Source organism: Saccostrea cucullata, unplaced genomic scaffold, assembly GCF_032062105.1.
Source record: "Saccostrea cucullata isolate Sc308-1 unplaced genomic scaffold, CSIRO_AGI_Scuc_v1 ctg2576, whole genome shotgun sequence".
Classification (NCBI taxonomy): domain Eukaryota; kingdom Metazoa; phylum Mollusca; class Bivalvia; order Ostreida; family Ostreidae; genus Saccostrea; species Saccostrea cuccullata.
Window position 1 is genome coordinate 38,331 of NW_026925891.1, and position 26,010 is coordinate 64,340.

Here is a 26,010-nt window from a genome sequence, read left to right on the forward strand (position 1 = left end):
ATAATTTTAAGAATTCTTGGTTAAATTAGAATGGGGTTGTACTAGGGAAATCGAACAAAAAAAAGCGGTGGGCGAAACCCCTTCCTCAAAGAGGTTGGTAGTGTTATGCTCCATTTTTTTTAATTCATTTTCTCTTACAACATTACCAGAATTGATACCAAGATTAAGATATGATTAAATAAAAAATGGTAAAATGTAAAGTTTGAAAATACTTGTATATAAGTGAGTGTGTGTGTGGGGGGGGGGGGGTCCTTAACTGCTTACTCAACATCATACAATTTTAAAATATCAATAGATGCACGACTATTCCATATAGTTGAAATTAGCTAGGGATGGCTCTCGGGTGGTTCAGCATATCCACGTAGGCCATAGATGATGATTCCATATTTACAGCCGTCTACTCCCTCAGAACATCTTTCTTTTTCCTCCCACTTTGTAGAAATATATAAGCAGACGCCATTCGTGTAATAACTGTGTATTCGAACTTAACTTCTAATATCTATTGTAAATAGTGTTTGATTATGTCTTTATTCACAGACCTCTGAATACTACTCTCAGTTTCTCTGTGATTACCGGCCATGTTAACCTGCCACTGATTTTCAATCATAATTAATAATGTACACACATTTATATCCTTTAGGGTTATTTTGCTTCATGTATATGTTTAAATTGCTCTATACATGTACATAAGACATAATTGCTATTTATTGACTAGAAGAGATATAAGATTATCTTATCAATTAATAACAAATGAAATAATTACAATATTTATCGTTATATTTTAACAGTTTTACATATAATGTGTTCATGTTATGTAACACACGCACTTAAGTCACCTACGTTGATCGCCTAAGTTTTGCTAAGATTTGTTTTTCTTAGCATCCTTTATGATACGGACTTAAGACAAATAATGTACTTATGTCTTACTTAAGTAGGGTCTTAGACTTAAGTACTTTTTATGTTACGATCCCCTGAACTCTATGACATTCAACATAGATATCATATTACATTAAGCTTCACTCCCTTTCATTATTGAATCTTTAATTAATTGATAACAGTTTATCTGACGACTTTAAATCACATAGTTCAAATGTGAGAAGCTGGAAAACAAGGGCTATTCAAGACACTGCCTAAAAGATAAATAGTAAAGAATCATTAAACTAGATTGAATTAAAGCGCTTCATTAAAGCTGTAAAAGTTGTTAAGTATCCCAAATTAATATTCACTTAAAGATGATGTTTGATTGACCTAACGACATATAACGGAAAAATTGATGGACACAATTTTAAGAGTAGTTCAAACTCTTTAAAAGAAACATTTTATTGTGAAAAGCTTACTACTCAATGGTTGGATGAAAAAAATGAGTGTAAACGGCAGCATACAAGAATATCTAAACGATTTTTTTAAAGAAAGATCAGAAATATCAGTTTCCCACGTTTGTCTGAAATATCAAACATATAATAAATCTTGAATCTATTGCTGAAAACCCCAAAAACACATTGATGATAAGATACAAAAGAGTACAAAATTGCAAGAGCACAAAAATAGTTTTACATTCCACTTTGTTTTAAATACTATCGGTCTTGTTGTTCAAATTCGTCTTCGGGGAGGCAGTTCAATTTTTGAAGGAGTCTAGAAAGCAAATTGTTTTGCCAAAAGAAACCCGAATGTTTATGAGAGGAATGAACCAAAATCAGGAATCCACTACATTAAATCTCTTCATGACGACGCCCTAACCTAAACAGCCTGAAAAGTAAAGGAGTTTCGGGATTAACAGAAAGAAATACGCACGCTAACTCTCGATTCCCGCCTACATTTTGGAACCATTTAATTCAAAGTGAACATTAATTTTGTCATAAAATCTTTGTTCAATACAAAGAACGGTTCAATAGTAATTGATGAATTGTCTTAATACCAGCGCTTAACAGTAAATTATCCATAATTCCAGCTCTTCAAAAAAGGGGGGTAGGCGATATTTTTCATTGAAATCGGAGTTTCAGGCATCAACATATTTTGAAATAGTCTTGGATATGATTAAATGTTTCTTATATCTTTTCTTTTGTCTTAGGCAAATAAATAAATCATGAATATATCAATAAAACATATATAATGTTTTAGTTGTAAATCGCTTTGAAATTGATGGAAAATAAACATTTTTATCGTTTATTGTCAATAAACATCTGTTCCCGCCCGTGTAACACAAAAAGCTTTGGTATGAATTTGTTAAATAACACTCCATATAACCTGTAAAAAGGAATTATTGTGACCCGGGGGAGGAGATGTTTTAAAAATATTTTCCGTTTTCCGTTGATTTCTATAGTGAAAAACACAAGTTTTAGCAAAATTTTAGAGTTATATCTCTTTGTTTTCCAAAATAAGTAATGTTTTATTATGAAATTCCATATAATTATCTCTAAAAAAATATTAAAAATTCATCAAATTTGTAAATTTTTAAAAATTGACTTGGAGGTAGGAGGGAGAACAATACTATCGTTTGCAGTTCTTTTTATGTTTTGTAAAACCAACAAAATTCGCCACTTCTTTCAGCCTTTGACATCTTGGTTTTCCAAACTTGAAGAAAAACAAATCAAGTATAGGAAATCAAAGGGTCTGTCATATTCTAGTATACTAAGGGCCATACTCAAAAATGTGATACAAAAGCAATCAGACTTTGAATAAAATTATTACGGACGCATGTTGTAATTAAAAGAAAATATTGAGGTGAAATCATAAAAACGTAATTATTTAAAAGCATTTTTTTTTGGCTTCTTTTCGAGCACCGATCGAGGATATTATTTTATTGCGCAGCCATCGTATAAATATAAAATTTTCCCAGGGAACTTAGGACACCATATAATATTTCTCATGTTTGGATGTTCTGTTGACTTAAGAAGATAAGGACCAATGGAAAACTAAACTGTAGGACAAACGAGATTACTTCAATATTTTCATCGTTAAATTTACTTATTTCTTCATATACCATTTACGTTTCCCAGATCCTGCTATGGGTAGGATCCGTGGTTTACGTACAATAAGATGAGACATATGCGTTTTAGATTTACTTATTCTGTGAAAGCAGAATTAAGTAATAAAAGAAATTGAAACCCCAACAGAGGAAAAAATACATCGAAAAAAATGTTAAAAAATAAATGTCAAGTTCTAGAAAAGATTTTAAATGAGTGGGCATTGGATAATACTGTGAGAAATGTATAGGGATAATAATTTTATTAGAAATTCTTTGACGCTGTTTTGACGTTACGTTGTCGTTAAGTGTGCTCCGTGGGTATAAAATATTTTGATTTTAAAATAAAGAAGATTGTTTTCTGTGAAATCGAATGAAAAGAAACTATCTTCAATTTTAGACATCAACACTTATGCCTTCTCCGTTTGGTGGAAATAAAATATTTTCAGAGAAGAATTCATCATTGGATATGCAATTAAAGGTAAATATATAGTAAAGGCATCTATTGACTTATTTCAATTTAGCATAAGATATATGTGTTATGTTGTTTTTGTTTATGAAAATTATAAAGGTTGAAAAAATGTTTATTTCATAAAAGAACAAATCCAAGCAAAGAGCAGATCCACTGATATGTAGCACGTATGAAACGCATTGCAAAAGGCAACAAGACACCGACATTGCGTGTAAGTGCAGATGTATTTTTACAGTAAAGAAAAAAATTAAAATATGCCTCTCTCTCTCTCTCTCTCTCTCTCTCTCTCTCTCTCTCTCTCTCTCTCTCTCTCTCTCTCTCTCTCTCTCTCTCTCTCTCTCTTGATCAAAGTTTTACAGAGGAAAATAAGGAAAATATCTCAATAGCTGAAAAACTATGATTAGTCATATTGACATGCAAGCAATGAAGATTAAATTTGTTCAAATCATGAATACCCTCTGAAGTAGGGGGATGGTGAGTCAAATACAAATTATTACAAAGTGATTTATATAAACAAAATGTTAAAAAACATCTTATGTATGTAAACCTCAAAAACAGCAAAATTATTTGCAGTATTAGTATGGAGGCATTCTCAAGTTGTATTATAATTCAAGCCCTACCCCTATCCCTCAGTAAACTTTTCAATTCTAATCTGATTTGTGCTATTTCCTAGACGATGTGCTAATGTGAGCGTGCCCCGGGACAGGTCAATGTGAATTTTAAGTCGTCTGTTTTACATAAACTTTCAACAGTTGTTCTTTTTCTAAAATCAATTGCCAATGATGAGAAAGGTCAATATCTTTTGATTGCCCAGAAACTAAACATCTAACCCTGTAACGATCATTTGAAAATATGCTATAACAGTGATGTCGACGTAGGTACATGTATATACTTTTAATGTTTCATTTAGTCAGAAACAATGACTACAATGAAGGATATGGAAATAATGAACAGTATTCAATCTCAACGTCCATTAAACAATATACAAAATAAGAGCAGAGCAAACACGGACCTCCGAAACATCAGAGGTGGGATCAGATGCCATGGAGGAGTGAGCATCCCCTGCCGACCGGTCACACCCGCCGTGTGCTCGTTGTCATGATCAGGAAATAACGGAAAAAATCCGTCGTCAGTCCAGTGTATAAATAATGGACTAACAAGTGGTATGAAAAACGTCAGTCAGCATTTGATTCAATGATAAATTGTATTTGCTGACGAGGTCATTGTATCGACAATAGAATTTACGAAATGATGACTTTAAACGAGGCTGTTGATATTGTTTTATCAACTTGTTTGTCAATAATTTACCTCGTTTAAGAAATTGTTCATACGTAGAGCATACTCTTGCGTTTCGAATCAACTGAGATATATGTACTCCGTATGCAGGTGACAAAGGTATATTGCTACATAAGTAATGGAAGTTGATGATAGAAAAGTTAAAGTCATCACGTTTTTCATATAGCTTGTTTGTTCGATTACCATTAGAGTGTTTTTCAAGTAAAATATCCAAGTATGAAGCGGAAGTGTCGGACTCTGTGGTATCTTTTATCTCAAGCTCACCAGGATATATTGTGTCGACGATCCTACCTTAATGTATTTTCACTATTTAGACATTAGGGTTTCACCCTTATACCAGACTCCTTTGACCTAGGGGCCATAAAATTCACAATATTACTAGAGTCACTCTTGGTCATCATACCTATGTACGAGGGATGTTCAAAAAGTTCCTTGACTAGTGTCATATCTTTTTTTATTTAACGTCATATGCTATCCAAATTTGGTAGAAATATTTTAATAATAAATTTAACGGATTTGTATTAAACACTTTAAATTTAACTTAATTTTTTTTAACCTATCAAGAATTAAAAACTTCCAAAATCGGACTGCGGAGCCTGTCAACATTTAGTTATTCACAAACAAGACACTAAATAAATGTGATAATGCCTCTATACTCTGTAAGATGGAACAAAACGAAAATAAATCCTAGCATTTTAAATTCAGAGCTGTTAAGTGATTCATATTCCAAATTTTGGCTTAATACTTTGCTTCGAGAAGATAGGTTGTACTCACAGAAAGCGACAAAAAATTATTACTTTGTTTAACGTAACGTAGCAGCAGATATTGAGCAATTTTGTGTTAAACATGTACTAGAGGAAACCCCTGAATAATAAACTCTTAAAAGGTTGGAGGAATATAATGAAAAGATTTATCTAACGTGTATCACTCTATTTTACTGTTGATTTTACGCTATCGCGTGACGTCTTGATCCAATTTTTAGGATCACCCCATTGTGGTTTTCTGAATCTATATCACCACTCTCTAAAACTGCTGACGTAGTACACAGAAACATGACGTTATTTTTCTTGCACGTTTAAAAGTTCCTTTTTACTTTGCCTTGTTTTATGAATAAATGTTATACAATCGATCTCTAAAGTTTTATTTTGCTAGATTTTGCTAGTTATGAGGGGGTTTATAATAAATTTATCATTATAACAGTATCTTGCTCCGAGGGGTCGTATCACTCTCGTTGACCCTTCGGATCAAGTTACTGTTATAATAATACTTAGAGGATAAATATATAGTGTGATTTGATATTGGCTTTATCCAACAAGTTGAATTGGTGTATATATTCGCTAAGCTTGCCGAGCGAATATACACAATTTCAACGAGTTTTATAAAGCCAATATCAAATCAAACAATGATAGATGTTCTATTTAATTAATACGACTTTCGTTTTAACAAAACTTTGAAACTTACCCTGCGAAACTACATGAATGAATGCCAATATTCAAATTGATGACGTATAACTTGATGATGTAAATTGACAGTTGATGTTGTCATCCCTCGAAAGAAAGTAGATCGTGTTCAAAAGTTAAAATTTTTGCTACCTGCATCTTTGAAAACGGTATGTGACAATTGCAAGAGCTTTACATTGAACGAACTTCTGACTGAAAGTTGTAAGGACCATTTGATTTCTTTGTTCGGTGGCAGAAAAAAAACCCTGCTAGGCCATGATCCATGGTTAGTTACACCTACATTACATGTACTAAGTAGGCATACGTAGCATAATTTAAGAGAGAATTATCGAAGATGTTAACGGAATCCAAAAAACAACTTAAATGCAAGTCTTTACTTGTTTCCAGAAAACGATTTAAGGGGGGGGGGGAGGGCGGTAACATCTGTCTGGAAGTAGCCAATACAGTTTCCTTGATAGAATAAGACACTTCTATAAATGGTAAGGTTGGTATTTGAGTGAAATCGACTGTATCGGACGAGGACAATCAGTGATGAAACGGTTTATCTGGTAGAACCTGAACAAAAATGCTAAAAAGTTCAACGTTGAGGAAATACAAACTTGAGACGCTTCAAAGTTGCTTATCCTGTGAAAGCAGTGCTAAGTATTTAAAGAAATTAAAACTAAATAAAGGAAATTATACAACAAGAATAAATGTTTAAAAAATATATCAAGTGATAGAAAAGGGTTTGTTATTAGTGGGTATTGGATTATACTGTGTGAAACGTAGAGGGATTGTACTTTTTAAAAATACGGGGTTTTTCAGAAAACATTTTGATTTATATTTTACTAATGTTTTAAACAATATCATGAACCAACAACTCTAATCAAAAGTCAAAACTTGAAGATTTATTCTTATAAAAATAAATTTAATACGGCAAATAGATAATGAATTATCAAAGAAACAAACTACGTATAAATTTTCACTTAGTTAAAAAGGTATGCTCTAAATGACGTCATTTTAGCTGAAAGAATAAATCTATCCGATGCAAGAAAGTTCTCATTACTTTTGCAAAGAGTTTTTTGAGATGAATCAGGTCTCACTTTTCAAACTAATTTTAGTTCACTTTTTTTTTGGGGGGGGAGTGGGGTGAAACACTGACCATTAAATATCCCTGCAGATAAAAATCAAGGGGTGTTAAGCCAGGTGAGGTTGGTGGTCCAATTTAATGGATTTGAAAGAGTTGAATGGTCCGCCAATCATTTGTTCTAACAAGTCCAAAATTTAAGATTCAACACATATTCAGCGATTTGTCCACAAAATTAATTATTTTACAAAAGGATTTTATGTGAGTCTCTGGAACAATGCCTCTTGAGTAACATTCTTATTGTTTTCATGTGTTCTACTTGTCTTTTTCTTTAATCATTTTCCCTTTTTTCTTTTGACCATGCACTCTTCCATAAGCTATAAAGTTTAACAGATTTATACAACTTCCACTTAATATTGCTTTAAGTAATTTCTTTGCATTTTATTAACCCTATTCTCATGCATTGCTGGTAATCACAGGAAGTGATAACATGCTCCGACAAAGCATTATCGAAATTCCTAATGACTGCTTTTTATTGAATTTCTCGTTAGGAATGAAATTATCTGGGGGGGGGGGGGTGTTCAATTATGTCAAATATGACGTCATAATTATTTGAAACGAAAATTATTTTCTTAATTTTTGATATTGATAAAAACTTAAGCCCGTTTATCCTTACTTTAAATAAAACTTTCATATGTTTCTGTTTGCATATCTATATTGTGAGGAAAGTAAATGGTTGCATGTTTCCGAAACACCCTGTACTTGAGGCTGTGTTTTCGCAGCACAGTTAAGGTTACAAAAAGGAGGCGTAGCCTAATTTGTACGGGAAAACTTGACTATGACATTACATAATATACGTCAAACAACATTTCTTTAAAATACCACAAAATGAGTTTATCTGCTAATTTAACTACTTAAATAAAATATTATTTACAGATATTCCGTGGGCCAATAACTTGAATTGAATGTCTTCTTCACTATTTTATAAATAATATATTTTCTGTACTTTACGTATTTAATTGACACAGCCGTATATTTGTATGCAAGTACATCGGAGGGTAATATGGGGGATCTTAATAAATCGATCTAGTGCAAGGGCATACACTATATGGATCAACTTAGGCTTTTACATTTCAACTAAAGAACTATTAAGGTATCTGAAAAGTGCTGCGATCCAGATGAAATCTTAAAAACAATTTAATTATATCAATATTTGATGCCGCTGACCAGCAAAATTTATAGCATTCTGTCATACAAGTATAATTTTAACAATGGAATTGTAGAATTTACACAGGATCGCAGCACGTTTTAGAAAGTACAATGCGTGTTGAAAATATTTATATACTAAACTTTGAAATTTAATATACTTGGTTATGCCCTTGCACTAGTGATATTTATATGTAACATCAATACTTCAAGTCAATATGCTAAAATCGCGTGACTGCCGCAACACGTGACTAGTCTAGATATAAAATATAATCGTCCTCGATATGTAGTTATTAATCATAATTACAATTATCCGATATAAATAATGTGCTAAAAATAATCGCCATCCCGATTACGAACTCATTTTTAAATACAATTTGTAGTCGATATTTCCATTGCGCACCTTAACTGTATTGCGTTGACGTTACATTGCCTTTAAGTGTGCTCCACCGGTACGAAACACGTTGATTTTAAAATGAAGTAAACTGATTTCTGTTAAATCGAATGGAATGAAACTTAACACATCAGCAAAACAAATATTTTTTTCATATTGTATTATTCACATATTGAATTTCTTGAAAGTAGTATAAGGTGGATTGACATCGTTCACGAACTTTGCGAACAACCCTCATACTGAGTTAGATTGTTTAATATCCAGATGCAGAGAAGAGGGTTTTCAAAGAAAGAATGCACTTTCAATATATGATCTATATAGCCCTGTCCTAACACCAGAATCCCTGACCCTGGGACTATGGATTTCATGATTTTAGAAGAGGCACTTTTGTTCATCATAACTATGTACTTTGTTTTTTCATATCCAGGAGCAGAGGAGAAGATTTTTAAAGCATTGATGTATTTTCACTATATGATCAAAAGTGTCCCGCCTTAGCACCAGAACTCCTGACCCAGGGGCTATGAAATTCACAATTTTTGAAGAGGAACTCTAGATTATATTTAACGGTTGTACTTAGTTTGTTTAATACCCAGATGCCCAGGAGCAGGGAACATTTTCAAAGAAATAAATAAATGTACTTTCAATAACCCCCGCCCTAGTACCAGAAAACTTGACCCTGGGGCCATGAATTTTACAATTTTGGTAGAAGAATCAATGCTCATTACAATCATGACAACAGTACTAGTATTTGATAGCTTGATGTCCAGGAGTGAAGAATAACATTTTCAAAGGTTGCATCAATATGAGTGTTTTTGCCTCACCCCTTGGACCCTAGGGGGCAGGTGTCCTGAAGTTCACAATTTTGTTACCCTTCAACCATAGACGCTTTAAGCCAAATTTAGTTTAGTGACCTAGGTGACCTAATAAAAAACTTGCATGATAAGAATATAAAGCTCAAAGATGCCTTAGCTTCTATGTAAAGTTACAGAATACTATGGAACATGCTTCATAACTCCTAGATCGCATGGTTTGCGCATGTGCAGATGGATAACAGATGCCCATTAAAATTGGAAAGGGCTATTCTAAAATATTAATGAACACAAAATTTAACTAAATATTACTTCTTGTTGAAAAAGAAAAGTTTTGATCACCCCTCGTGTAGTAGTATCAGATTACATGATCATTAATGTCAATAGTTACCAGAGATTACAACTGTATTTATCTTTATCTTACCACAACGTAGAATATGTTATCTAACTGCAAGGAATAAAACCAGATTAATGAATCTTTTCTTTAAAAAGATATTTATGTATTTTATCATTTTCTGTTGAACTAAAAAAATCGTCACAAAAATATTCCTGTTTATTCTGTTAAATAAAAAAATGATTCTCAATTATCCTGAGTCTGTTATATACATCTATGTTTTCTTTATTATTTTAGATATCATTACGCTCTGTGTCTGGGGAGTTCATTTCATGTACATGTACATGTATCTCCTTTATGAAAATTTCCAAATTCCAAAAAAGAAAGTCCTTTGCCACACATATATTCTTTCAAAAGGGCATTTTAGCCCCCCAAAACGTTCTGCCGCCTATGAGAATGACATTGTTGCTGCTGGATTAAGCAATGGAAGTAGTACAGGTGGGTATTCATTTCTACCAAAAATGCCTGAATTGTAAACATGTAAGTTTATGTGTAGATTATAGTAATTTGTTTTATGCCTACACTTGTTGACATTTTGTGGCCTTTTTTATTTCAGTTCTTTTTAATGTTCGGTTTTATAACATTTCGGAATTGAATTCAGTTTGAATTGGAGTTTAAAAACTATTATCAAAAGAAATAAAAATCAAGATATATGGTAAACTTTTAATCTTTATTTGGAAGTATTTGGAGTTTGTTAATCAACGCATGTTCCACCATGTCTTTAAAGGAATACACCAAAAAAACAATAGAAAATATTCCCGTCTATATTTTCTCTGCAATCAAAGTATTATCAATTCACAAACACCCAAGTTTCATTTCACAGGTTGTGTGCTGAGATTGCTCAGTGGTATCAACAGCATAAAAACCTGTAAAGACTTTCCCGGAAGATATTCTTTAAAAGAACACGTTCATCTGCCACTGCTAACGATAACACAAGAGCTTGAACATTACCATTTCCAATACTTTAAAATCAACGTCTACAATGAAAATATGGACTGCCAAACATGCGACTGTATTGGAGGTAACTATAGAGCATTAACTGAATTCAAAGTTGTCTTTTTTTTTATTTTACCGTTCTCGGTCGCTCAGTCCTTAGAGCACTCGCTCCGTGTTTTGGAAATTAGGAATAACCATCTGCCAAAAATTTAATGACAAATTGGTAGCAACTGTTCATTCGCCATGCGCCATGGGTGAAAGATGCAGGTCCTTGTGATGAGACCAAGTTCCCGTGTCAAAGACATGCGTTGGCAGGATAAAGATCCTTCACTGCTGAAATTTAAGCCTCACCGGTATAAAGTGACGTGTCTACATGATTGAACAATTCTTTAATGGGACGTAAACAACATACAATCAATTTATCAATTGATTGCTTTTATTTTCAAGTACACAAAGGTTTTATATTCAAAGATCACCAGGTCATTGTAACATATGGAAAAATAAACAAAGTTACAATGATCTCTCCTTGATGTGAGATCCAAAAAAAAAATAATAATAATAATTATTTGGCAAATACAAATTTAATCTGCAATTATGTTTGCTTCAGTGTACGATTAAACAGGTCGAGGAAACTACCTTATATGGATATCGTTGTCATTGCGCACAAAGGTGCTCACAGCAAACAATGGTCCAGTCTGTTGAATGAGCCGAAAAGCATGACGGTCTACTACATGTTTATTTTTACTACAAACACGTGGGTTAAGGGAAATTTAGGATGCGACTTCAAATGACTGCTGGAAAGTCAATTTACAATTTTTTGAAACGTTTTTGAGAAAAATACGAAGAATAGGTACTAATTAAGAATTGCCATGCTCACATTAAAAAACAAAATCAGTTTTCCTTGTTAAATAGTACTTTGAAATACCGCTCACAAATTCTCCACAAGTAAAAAATAAAGGACTCCAGTACTTGATAATTGTAAATTTGGAATGTAAACTGGCTGAATTAGTTGTTGCTCAGTTATTTTTTTACTAGAAATTTAAAGTCCATGCATTTACAAAAAGGACTTGAGTTGTACGTATATTAATATTTAAATGTATATTAATTCTCATGTGCATTGATCATAGAACATGTATTGAGTAGCATAATGTATGTTTCGAAGTTGTATACGTTGTAAACATTGTCAATACGTGAGCACACCTCAGAGTTGTTTTTCACCGATGAATAGCCACGTGAAATTGACTTTTCACTGACAGTACAGAACTGGGAAAGCTGTAAACAAACGGACTTGTGCAATGGAGTGGAAAATACCCTATTTTTATCATTGTTAATCATTTGTATGTAAATGTGAGCATGGGATTAGTAGATAATAATGTACATATTATATTAAGCGTGTAAAATGTTTGGAAAAATGCATCACGTCTTTCCGAGAGCGATTAAAAAAATGGGTTTTCGAAACACACATGTAGTATTTTTGTAGTAACCCATAATGCAACTCATTGAGCTGATTGGTCGATAAGTCAGTCACGTTGGTTCCTCACTTAACATGTAAATTTATTCCGACGTCACAGAAAATAGTTTCCTCGACCTGTTAAAGCTCTTGTCAACAAATGTCTTTCGATACGTAATAGTATATTTATCTTTCAGGAGTGAATGCAATGCCTGCTTTGAAGAACGATTGGGATAAACCAAAAATCCAGAAAGGTACATACAGTACCTGCATCGTTATTCTTTACAATTCTATCGTGTTCTATCGTGCGTGTATATCCTATCGTATCGTGCGTGTATCCTATCGAATCGTGTTTTACATGTACGTTTAACAGGTTTTGCGTTTTCTATCGTGTTTTCCGTTTATCGTGTTTTTCGTTTATCGTGTAGATCGTTTATCAGGTTCTATCGTGTATCGTGTTTTGCGTTTATCGTGTATATTCGGAAACCCTCGCTTTTTATCTTTACTATACAGAGAAACTACTGAGCTATACCGAGTTTCTTTTTCGTTTTGTTAATAAAAATAAGATTAATTCAACCGAAAAAGAGAAAATAAAGTTTTATCCCTTTCTTTTTCATCAATATACTTTAGAAATATTAAAGCGTAGAGGAAAAAGATAATTAATAGCGTATTTCATGAATGAATAAATTGATTTATTAATAAATAATTAAATAAATAGATAGAATAATTATATCATGGTAAAGCAGAGAGTGATTGTCAAAATTTAAACAGTGACTCTATTTTTCGGAAATGAAATTATAAGTAGATCAATCACCTGGTCTTTTTTTTCAAATAATTTATCGAATTATATCATATATTTTGTCAAAATTAAATACTATTAATATGATTTTCTTAAATGAATCGGAGTAACCGGAAAAAGATTTGTGGTAAGCTACGATGTTCGCGTACACAAAAAGCAAATATAAATAAATAATAAGCAGGATATTGAATTGTATCTTTTTTTCATGCAATATTCTGTTTTTCCTTGTTTATCGTCTGAAAATAACGATAGTAATATGTTAACGTTTCTGATCTGCATGTATGCACAATTATTTAAAGTCTGATGTTCCAAAAAAATAAAACATAAGACATTGATCCAGATTATTTTAACAACGATTTTGACCGTATATGTTCAAATTTTAAAATTATTTAGGCATATGTCCTAATTAATTTTAAAAAATCAAAATTATAAAATATAATGCATGAAAATATTCTACCCAATTCCAATACAATAGCCGTTACTATAAAATAGAAGATTTTCATTACTTTTATCTGGCATAAGATAACATAAAAATAATATATACAGGGAAAAACGTGAAGTTTTTAAACAGCTTACCTTTTCGACATGGAAATAAACTGAAAATATAATCCATCGGGATGCCAAAAAAAAAAATAAATCGAAAACATTTCCTTACCAGAAAACTGACACGTATGTGTAGCTCTCTAATCAGCACACTGCCTTCCTCTGCGGTCAACCACCCCCTCCCCCTTCTCCCCGAACTGACACCGCGGTCCGTGTGTGTGATCACCGTCAACATCTCTGTACTGATTTCTCACCTGGGGCCAATTAGTAACCTCGAATACTACATGGCTCTAATGAAACGCATCTACTTATTTTCGGGATTTTGTTCCTAACTTGTTTGAACAAACTTATCAAAGATTAAATTCAAAATGTATTAAATAATTGTACAATTTATGGATTAAAAAATCATCTCATTGCTTGAATGGTAAATAAAAATTCAAATAAATCAGTTAAATGAAATGAAGTCCCTAACCTCACTCCGCTGAATTTTTTTTTTTTCATTTCGTACAATGTTTCCATTATGTTTATGTAAGGAAGTCTTTTAATAAACTTAAAATAAATTGCAATTATGGTACAGGCACTTTCGGATCATCGGGTTTTCTTCGTAATACGGACAAAATTAATTCTAGGAAACAATTTCATTGAACGTAGAAACGGATGAAATAGTTCTTACATTCTAAACTATGAAAATTAGTGAGTGATTTTTTTTCTTGCCAACACCTACTTGAATTGACACGGGACCACGGTTTATACGGTCTCATCCGAAGGACCGGTTTCAATATCCCACAGTGGGATTCGAACCTGCGATATAAGGAACTACTTAGAACAGATGCTCTCCCTCTGCGCATCGCGGGCGACAATAAGATTGTATATTATACATTTTTACTAGGGTTCTCCATCGTTTGAAAGAAGATGGGCGGATAAGGCGGGCAGAATGCCTATAGCGTCAGATATTAAGAAATCACATATGATATGTTAAATGAGCATTTAAATCTACATCTCATAATTGAAATTTATAAAATTATGAGGGAAAAAAACTTTTTCTGGGAGAAAAATAAATTTCTTTAAAAGATTTCATTTATAAAAATATTCCATGTTATTCGTGGGATTCGAACCCCAGCAATAAAATACCGAAATATCAGGCTGCTTTGAGACTAACGCGCTAACCACTATGCTACATGGCTCCTGTGTTGTAGTGGCATTTAAATCATGTTTGTGATATGACCCTTGAATTAATGGACTTGAAGTATTTCTCGGAAATATGCGAATGTTTTGTCATAAAAGTGTATTTTTAAGGTATAGTGGGTCTTCCCTCCATTTTTTTGTAAACCAAAAAATATGTATTTTATCGCAAACTTTTAGGATTATCTTTCAAAAAAATGGAGAGAAGACCCACTCACATTGAAAAATTTTGTTGAAGTATGAAAAAATGATCGTTTTTGTTCTTTTAAGTCTGTGTATGCTTTTTCATAGGCAAATATTTTCAGTTTTTGTGAGATTTTTGTATATTATAGAGATTTTACATTAAGTTTACTTTAATATAAGATGAGATATGACATAAAATTTGGATATAATTGAGAATAATTTTTTTCACTTGTTATCTGTCGCGCTATAGGCATTCTGCCCGCCTTATACGCCCATCTTCTTTACTATATTTCAGAGTTTACGCGAAAAACAAAAATTCGCGGTATTTTCCCAGTCAAATTGGCAACTTCATGCATATACTTTAATTAAAAATTGCTAATTCGTTACACAAACGGTATGGTCGTACATATCGAAAAAAGAAAAAAAAGTTCTGTAAAGCGAGGAAATTCTGATCGATATAGTTGAATAACTTAACTCTTTTGAAAGTATATTTGCCGTGATTATTGGCAGTTTCTTGAACATTGAAAATAATAAGCAATTTATAGACAACAATTCAATGTCTTCGGTAAAATGTGTTAAGTTTGACCTCCAGTGCTAACGTAATTCTAAAGCCATATTTGAGTATTATTTTAAAAATTATACAACTTATTTATTGCAAATACAAATTAACTGTCACATGGAAGTGTGAACACAAACTATTTGTCTATGTTCCTTCATGCATAAAGTCCTTGGAGATAATAGATTATGCAAGGTGAAGCCCTAGTAATTAAGCGCTCCACCTTTCAGAATTGAAAGACGGTAGAATTTTTTTTTTATTATAGTTTGAGATAGAGTGAATTGAAACGTTAAGATTTTCTAAATATCACAGATCTTACTGTGTTGGCAAAATTTTTACTGTGTTGCACGCATAAAATCTGAATCGTTACTTTGTAGGAGAACAATTGACAGTGTCTAGAGCAACAGAATAAAACACTTCATACGGAGAACCCTGCTTTACCTAATGTGAACTTATGATTAATCTATTTTCTATAATTGATATATGCAAACATACAACGCAATGTGTTTGAACTTGAATGATATAGGAATTTATGCCAAGACTTCTGTTTGAACCTTGTTTATGAGTGAGGAGGGGTGGGATTTCCCTCAAAAGGGTCAATAGTAAAACTGGTTTTTATCAATACATATATAAGTACAACTGTTGAGATCCCGCTTACAAAACTGCTTGTTGCAGGTAATAGCATATACACAGAAGTTACAGACAACTTTGAAAATGTGTTACTATATTCAGTTTTTCTTAAGAAAATTTCATCATTGTCAAAGGACCTTCTTCATGGAATACCTGGCGTGCAATTTAGCTTATCATCCTCAACATTCTTTATACATTTCATGAACCAGATACATCTTGGGCTTGAGAATATCAGATAGACAATCTAATAACAAATGTTTTCCATGATGGTAATGTTCAATGTTGGTCAAGTATCTCAAATTTGACAAAATATCATCAGAATTTTGAAAATTGGTAAATGTTTTTGTAACTACCATGTGGTCTCTGCATACGCTTTTATTCAAAACCATTGCGGCGTGTAAACGAAGCCCATTTTATTTCGTTATATTGCAATTTTCTTTCAAAATTTTAAGTGTTGTTTTGGTTTTATTTTAAATTAGGTAGATAACTAAAATTGTCTCTGTACCTAATACTTTTCAATTAAAAGTTGTAATATATCTAAATTGGTTATACATATGATATATCAATATTTGTTTATCTCTACATTTGAAAAAAAAATCATCCAGGTAATAATATTCTAAAAGTTTATAAGAATACTGTAATGATGTAAAATCGGTGTAATGCGTGATCTTGTTCAATTTGCGAACATACGCACACTAAAAACCACATGCGTTAGAGAGAAAGAGAGAGAGAGAGAGAGAGAGAGTTGTCAGAGATGGTAGATATAAAAATTTGGAATTTCAAAAAGCAGGGATTTTCTATAGATTTTCAACATTGTTAATTAAACATAAATATTGGACAAGTCAACAACCAAGGCGTTTTAGCAGTCATTTATCAATGACTGAAATCAGAGAATTGCCAAAATTTAAAAAATTTATACATCAGCCCAAAAACGCGACAGGAACAGGTTTAGTATTTCATCTTTTTATCAAGGTATTAATGTCACCTTTGCTATAAATGTAATATTTCTAAAAATTGAGGGATTGATATTTTTTTCAATAACGGAACACGTCTTACGACACATTAAAAACTTATTTAATTGTCTGTATAATGCATCAGGATCGTGGACTATCCATAGTCTATTATGCTGCTACTTACATATCTGTAACAAGTCCATAGTGTTTCATAAGGCATGTTCCAATTTTTAGCATTATGATATTTACGTTAAATAAAAAATACATACATGGATTTAATCTATCTTCAATGAAATAAAACTAAATGCAATCTTTATTGAGAGATTTGATGCAATCCGTTTAAAATGTTTTTGAATTAGAAATTATAAGAACAGCTAATTCTTTCAAATTTAATAAATCAAAATCAAATGAGGAGGTTTATAAAAAATTAGATTGTTATGCCCCCGTTAACATAGTTTCGGGGGTAAATAGTTTTTTCGTGTCCGTCCGTCTGTCTCTCTGTATGTCTATATTTTTGTCCGCAAAAACTTTAACCTTGTCCATAATTTTTGATTTAGTGGAGCTATGACTTTCATATTTCAGATGTGTATTTTGTGTGACAAGACATTTCTTTGAGTACCACCAAATTTGACTTTTGACCCTGACCATGGAGTATGAACCCACTTTTACACAAAAAATTCAAACTTTAACTATTTAGCCATATCTTTTGAACAGTTGATACAAGGACATTTTTATATCACATATGTGTTCTATGTTAAAGTCTTTTTCACTGGATACCAACGACCTTGACCTCTTGACCTTGGAAATTTCGTACGTGTGAAAAAAAACTTTAACCTTGGTCATAAATTTTGAACGGTAAGGGATAGAGCTTTTATACTTCACATATGTAATCCTTTTGAGAAAAACTCTTTCTTGGATATCAAGATCTTTGACCCTTTGACCTTGACCAACTTTTAAAAAGCATACATTAAAAATAACTCTTAGAGGGTTAGGATTAGTACTTTCATACTTTCTATATTTAATTCCTGTGACAAGACCTTCATTTGATAGCAAAACCTTTGACCTTGGAGTTTGACCTTCTCTGAAATATTTCTAACTATGGCAAAAACTTCTGAACGGTTAGGGTTAGGGCTCCATTCTGTACATTTGTATTTTAATATTCTGGCAAGACCTTTCATTGGATACCAATTACCTTGACATTTTGACCTTGACCTAGGATATTTTTGTACTTAAAAAAACCATTAACCTTGGCCATAACTTTTGAACGCTAAGGGCGAGTAACCTCATACTCCATTCATGTAATCCTTGTGAGAAGACACTTCATTAGATACAAAGAACTTTGACCTTTTTACTCTGACCTTGGAGTTTGACCTACTTTAATCATAAAACCTTAACCATAACTTTTAAAGGGTTTGGGCTACTGCTTTCATACTTTACATTAAGGATGTCAACGAATATTCGAGTACTCGACTATCGTTCGATTATACCGACTATCGACTAAAATTTCTTAAGTCGATTATTCGTTAAAAATGTTGTTTCTTCAAGGTAATTTTGAATTCAAGGCAATAAACTTATATTTGCCCACTTCATTTATTTACAGATCAATATTTTCATATGTGAAATTAAGGGTGTGGTATAATTGTTCAAAGGAAATTATTTGTACGTTGATGCATGTTCGGCAAACATGTCTTCAAAATTTAGTTTTAGTATAGCTTGAAAAAAGGTAAACAGTGAATGTGTTATCAAATATTTGTGAAACAGAAGTGTAGTCTGAAGTGTAACATCAAACATGATGTAACATATGCCGATCAGCCGAACATATACACAGTCTTCAAGTTAAACTTTCTTATAGTAAGTTCTTTGCATAAATGACAAAAAAAACAGAATGGGAAAGAAAATCAAACATGTTTATAAATAATTGTCTATCTCTAACTGTTTTAAATGGAGAGGGCAATAGTTTAGTTTTTGTAGATTCAACTAAGATCTGACGTGATACAATTATTCAGAAAGAATATCAATTACTAGCAAACAGCTATAATATTACAAAATTGTAAATGCATGCATGTTAATCGCAGTCAGTTAATATGAGAGTACTAGTAATTTAACCCTGTTTTTTTTTCTGATATTAATTTCATACGATCATTGGTGTTTTGTTTGCACAAAATTTCATAATTTAAATTTATCCCAAGCTCTCGCTCTCTCTGTTTTTATAAGATACACGTTTTAATTTTTTTCTGGTGAAAGATCTTTAACAGACACGTAATAGGCCTAATTGGCTTCAATTATGGGGCACATGTAATACCATTATGTAAAGAATGCCAGGACAAATACGGGTGTTTGATATTCTGCATCTAGATAAAACACGCGGCTTACATATTAATTTTGAAATTAAATACATTGGATACATTATTGATGAACAATTTTTATTGCACTACGAACATGTTTACAATTCAGAAATTCGTTATGTAATAGTGATAGCGTAGGTTCAATATTGTAAACCAGTCTGTAAAAAACAAACAGTGAAACTGGTATGAAAAAAAAATAATTAAAATCAAACGAATATTCGACTATCGTTCGGCTAAAGCATCCGACTATTCGACTAAGCTGTCCGAGTAAAGTTGACATCCCTACTTTACATACATAATCTTTGTGACAAGATAATTCTTTTATAGCAAGACCTTTTACCTTGAAGTTGGACCTACTTTTAAGAATTTTTAACCTTGGCTATAACTTCTGAAAGGTAAGGTCTAGGGCTTCCATACTTTACATATGTATTTACTTGTGGCAAGACCTTTCATTTGGATACTAATGACCTTGACCTTGACATTTTCCGTACTGATAAAAAACTTCAACATTGGCCTACTTTTATATTTCAAATTGTTTTTTTCCAGTGAAAATACCCAGCTTTATGTACCAATATATATAATTTTCCTTTAATACAAGTTAAATCTTTGCTATGTTGCCATACGGGGGCATCAGTGTTTCACAAACACATCTTGTTTTTGAGTTGTTTTTCGTGTATATTTTTCAGCAAAAGAGGACACAACCAAAAACAAAAGGGACAACAAAATCAGAAGATACAGTCTTTCTTTCATTGTTGCTTTTATGGCGCTAATAATTTTACGGTGTTTCTTCCCTGGAGAGAAAGCCATGAAAGCTGATGGATTAACAAACGTAAATATTTACTAACAGACTGATAAATCTATACATTTGTCATGATCATACATTGAATTTTTTTTTTCGCGACAGTTTACATTTAGTACAATGCTGCAACACAAAACAGAATTATTTTATGTGCAACGTATCGTAATAATTTTTTTAGGAAACTGAAGTACCGACTTAACCATTAAGCTGAATCTTTGTTTGGTATTTTAGACAGCTTAAAGCTTAAATGTGTGACCTAATCATCTATCTTTTGCTTTCAATCGAATTTGGCAATACAGTACCGACCGGACACAACCTAACACCAGAGCGAACCCGAAGCGGACCAAGGGTTTACTATCTGGGACCGCTTTACGCATTGATGTATGAAGCGGATCCCGCTTTAATCTCGCCGCCAGTAAGCCCCGCCCCTTGTATATTCCAAATACAGTAATGGCATTGTGGAATCGATCATTGTTGTTTATGCGGCGATCGATACATGTACACTGTACATGTAAACAATGACACTATGGAGAACATTGATAATTTTTTTTCAAACTTCAACTGTGAATTCGACAGAGATGATTTCATTGATTTCTCCGATCTCGGAATTTTAATTCCGAGAAATTCCAAGTTATTTAACAGCGGGTCATCAGGCATTTATTTTTATAACGTGAAAACAAAAACAGAAGAGGAAAAAAAGTTGTTGAATCGATTATCTATGTATCGAATGGTTTATAAGTGAAACTGACGAAAACATCTAAATAAAATATCTTTTAAATTCATGCATTATATAGTTTAAAATTAAGATAATTAACTTATTCCTTTTGTTTTGCTAAATCATAGTTTAAATGCCTGCCAAACAAGTGAATTATGTGAATTATCTATCTATAAATTACTCTTTTGCACATACATATACGTGATATATTTAGATTTCATTCATAGTAGTTACACATTAAAAGATCGTTATAAATATTTACATGACATTTTCTAAAAATAAAGCAAAACAATAAATAAAACTAAATTAGATCTTGATCATGCTCAGAATTTTGGAGCGATTTTGATTTTAATCAGAATGAAAAAAAATAATATGAAAAAATAATAATATTTCTCCCGGCCCGATAAGAATATATTAATATACCCACCCACCCCCACTTCACATACACACATTAATGAAATTTAAAATTGTTTTTTTATAACAATTTTGATGTGATCTTTGAATACAGTAATTTAAAGGAACATGTAAATTAAGATAACGGAAATAGAATAATTGAATGATAAACAGTAATATATTGTGGTACTTTTAGTATCTCAAGAAGATGAAATTTTATAATAATTGTCAAAGATCAGTTATTTTTCTTCTCTCTTCTTTCTTCAGTAAAATTGTAATCCAATTATTGATTTCCTTTTTTACGCATTGACAGATGTATCTACCCATGCACTTTAATAACAAATGGCATTTAATTACTAGTATAAAAAAGAAAGAAAGAAAATAAATTGTTAAATATTAATGTTACATTTTACGTTGAAAATTTAAGTGTATAATTTATTGCTTTATTTAAATATATATATATATATATATATAATTGATTAATAAATATAACATACTACCCGAAGAATAAAACTAAATAAATATAAATAATATCTTAATTATCATAATAGATTTACACTGTATATTCACACGTTTTGCTTCTATTTACAATGTTAATCGAATTTAATCAACACGTTCTTTTTTTGATCCCAATCGAATAATCAATATGACATTTTGATTGCTCGACTCACTGATTAGTTAATCGCTAAACCTGATTGCCAGCTCTGCAAAGAAATACCGAACGCGCTTTCCCTCTTTGGGACCGCTACTGAATTTGGGGTTCGCTTTCTGTGTCCTCTTCGGGTTCGCTCCTGGTCCGCTACGAGTTCGCTTTGGGTGCGCTCCGGGTTCGCTCGGGGTCAACCCTAGCGGACCTCGAGTGAACCCGAGGCGGACCCAGAGAGCATACCCGGGGTGCGCTCCGGGTTTGCTTACTGTTGTGTTCGGTTGGTACTGTATATTAATCTTCCCAAAATTTGGCACTTTTTCAAAAGCGGAAAATTAAATAGCGCATTTTTAACTATATAAGATGAAATCCCGCGTAAGTGATGGAAATTAAATATGGCTACCATTTCCAACAGTACCTTACCTTAACCTTAATTCTTTCCGTGCCATGAGGCACAAAAGGCTTGGGCATCTCTTTTCCACTGTGGACGGTCTGAGGCTGCACGGCGTGCCGTGTTCCAGGATTTCCAGCCACCATTGTTTCTCTCTACATCCACCATCAGTCGCCATGTTGTTTTGGGACAACCTCGCTTCCTTCTCCCTTCAGGTGTCCACCCGGGGACACAACACAGTTATTCATGGGATCTTTTCTAAGCACATAACCAATCCAATTCCATCTCTTCCTCCTCTCCTCGACACTAATGCTCTCTAATTCTGCCATCTACAGAACTTTCTTTTTTGGTATGTGCTGCTGTCATCTGACCTTAAGGATCCTTTTGAGACACTTGGTCTGAGAGACGTCAATCTTCTTTTCCTCTGTCTTGGTTAGCTTCTAGCTCTCTCATCCGTATGAAAAGACAGAGAGGACCAAGCTCTTAAAGAGGGAGATTTTTATCTTTCTGCTGATGTCTGTGGCATTCCAGATGTTGACTAGCCTCCTGAAGGATGCACCGGCCAGTGCTATCCTTTTCCTGATGTCAGCAGTTCCTCCTCCATCCTTGGTGACATTGGCGCCGAGGTATGTGAAGCTGTTCACCTCGTCGGCATTGCCGTTTCCAACTCTCAGGCTGCTTTCACTCTTGCTATTAATCTTCATCACATTGCACGTCTTGGCATTCAGCTTCAACCCAACTTTTGCAGAGTTTTCTTCCAGTTTTGATGTTTTAGACTGAAGATGGTCCATTGCTGCTGATAATAGGGTAATGTCGTCCGCAAAGTCGAGGTCTTCAAGAATAGTGGTGAAGTCCCAGCTAATTCCTGTTCTCTTTCCTCTGACAGTCCGTTGCATAACCATATCTTTCACTAGGAGGAACAAAAAGCCTAACATGCAGCATTCTTGTTTTACACCAATCAACACATGATAAGGGTCTGTGGTCTCGTTGTCATCAATCACAGAGGAAAAATTATTTCGATTAAATGCAAAAATAGTATTGTTTTTAAATGCAATAATTTTGCGTTTAATTGCAATCTTTTGCAATTAAACGAAAAGTGTTTTGCGTTTAAAAGCAATAATTATTGCAATTAAAGGCAAATTTTTGCGATTAAACGCAATAAAAAATATTTCTTTCTCAGAACTGGGCTCAACGGGCTTATTTCTTTAGAATATTATCAATGTTACTTGCATCAATTCCTTTCTTAGCAAATAAAATTTTAATGCACAAACGAGGTAATTGAGCAGTTTAATCTTTCATTTAATGTGATTTATTACTCGCAATATCCACTGTGGAGGGAAATAAAGCATGTATTTTTTTGTCGAACAATCCAAAAATGTATTATCCTTGACCTTTTCAAATAGACCATTTATAGTAGAAGTACTTTTAAAAATATTTTAATCATGTTGACAACAATCAAGCTTGATATTTTCCCACTCCAAAATAAATTGAGGTTTCCTCCTTTTCTTGTTCGTTATATAAGGCATCGAACACAAATTTATCATTTGAAATACAATTATAAAGCACTATTTCAAAAGCAAAATGTATAGCATTTTTCCGTACGACAAAACCCCAAAGATTATTCATATGATCACATGAGAATTCGTTCTTTAATTTGCCTTAATTACAAGTCTCGACAAGAAACTGTATAATAGCAAATATACAACTGTAACATTTATATTTTAAAGATAGAGACAAGTGGTTCTTCTACATACTTCAATCAGACAGTATGCTCTATTCCCGAAAATGGACATCTCCAGAGATGCAGAATTGGTAAATCAAATCTATAGATTGATATTTATGAATTTGTTAGATTAGTTTATAATGGACTTTTGCGAGAGGCTCTGATTGTTTTACAATTGACGACTTACCTTTACACAGGGCTATTTTCTGCATGCCTTTTGCTGTATAGATATTTAGCATAACAGTCAATTAAACAATAATAACTTACATATCAAAGCAAAGCAAAGTGTCCCTAACACCTAAACATGTCCACTAGTATGGTTTTCCGATCTGTTATCAACTCCTTACCTCCGTACATAACGCATGTGCCAATGTCCAGATAAGCAGTCAAGTGCAAAAGTCGGTGCTTTTCGCAAATTTAAAGTCCATTTGCAGAAACATCTTTCCTAACTGTATATTTGCACTATCATGATTAAAATGAAATTAATTTAAAGGAAGCTTGTATAAACAGGTATGATTTTGAAATAGTTGAAAAGTAATGATATACCTTTCTTTGAATTCTAAAGAAGCCAGGTGTCATTAAATCATAAACAACTGATATAAATGGTCATACTTAAATCCAAGCAAGAAATTAAATTGTCTAAAATATCATTTCCAAACGAGGTTAAAGTTCATGCGGATTCAAAGCTGTAGCCTTTCAGATTTTTGGGGAGACAAATACTGCCCATAATATAAAATAACATGGAATAATTTCGATAAGCCAAAAAATATTTTATATATGCGAACTTTATATGAACCTATTTGAAAAGTACATGTAATTCAAGATTATTAAGAGGGCCCCTAGGTCAATAATGATGATTTTTACAAAAGTAATAATGATAACAAAATTTTAAATCCAAACCTCCCATACAATGTAGTTCTCGTTCGAAACAAAAATTCTTCTTAACATTATATAGAATCATACACCTCGGGCAAAGGAGTATGCAATATTGTCGGCATGGATGTTGAGGAAACTCTGAGTCAATACAAAAATGTTCTAGAACTCAGCAATTATGACTTTGACGGGAACTTTACTGAACAGAATATAAACAAAGGTATGTACATCTACATGAAGTTGGGTGTTATACATATCACCTTAACTGTAAACCACACAGCTAGATAAATAGTGTGTATATATGTATAATAACATTAAACTAAATAAATTATTCAAATTATATTTCTCAGGAAAAATCTGCAGAGAGTAAGATTTATATAGACATTTTTCTTTGGAAGTTCCTGAGGTTGATTTGTTGCATGTATTGGTTGATTGATTTTGTCCTTTTTTTCTTGGACGCTACAGAAAAGACTGGATTGTTTGATTTGTTTTTGTTTGATTTGTGTTGTTCTTGTTATCATTATTTTTAGAGTCCCTTTTTGTTTATACGTGAATGAAAAATAATACACATATTTATCATGCCATACTTAACTACAGGCAATAAAAATATATGTCTATGTCTTATCATGCGTTTCTGGATAGTGTCTAAATGCCTGACAAATATGTTGATAATATCTCAATTAGCAAAAAAATAAACTTATGCCCAAAACTGATGATTAAATTTTTCAAATGTATTGAAATTTGAAGATTTTTTTAGATCTTTGAAATAAATAATAATGGTTTGTGTTGTAAATGAAGACTTTCCTAATAAGTTTTAAGGTAGGCAACTTTAAA

At 32.5% G+C, this 26,010-nt stretch overlaps 1 protein-coding gene across 1 annotated transcript in view; it reads left to right on the forward strand.

Annotated features, from left to right (window-relative positions):
• The first annotated feature begins 3,363 nt into the window (after window positions 1–3,363).
• The window catches only part of LOC134269947 (uncharacterized), a 36,952-nt gene continuing 14,305 nt past the window's right edge, over window positions 3,364–26,010 (forward strand). Inside the window, exons 1-8 of the mRNA XM_062752117.1 lie at window positions 3,364–3,443; window positions 3,561–3,645; window positions 10,297–10,497; window positions 10,883–11,080; window positions 12,643–12,699; window positions 20,323–20,465; window positions 24,308–24,392; window positions 25,259–25,396. Of these exons, the coding sequence (XP_062608101.1) occupies window positions 3,375–3,443; window positions 3,561–3,645; window positions 10,297–10,497; window positions 10,883–11,080; window positions 12,643–12,699; window positions 20,323–20,465; window positions 24,308–24,392; window positions 25,259–25,396 (976 nt within the window). The 5' untranslated portion in view covers window positions 3,364–3,374. The remainder of the gene's footprint in view (window positions 3,444–3,560; window positions 3,646–10,296; window positions 10,498–10,882; window positions 11,081–12,642; window positions 12,700–20,322; window positions 20,466–24,307; window positions 24,393–25,258; window positions 25,397–26,010) is intronic.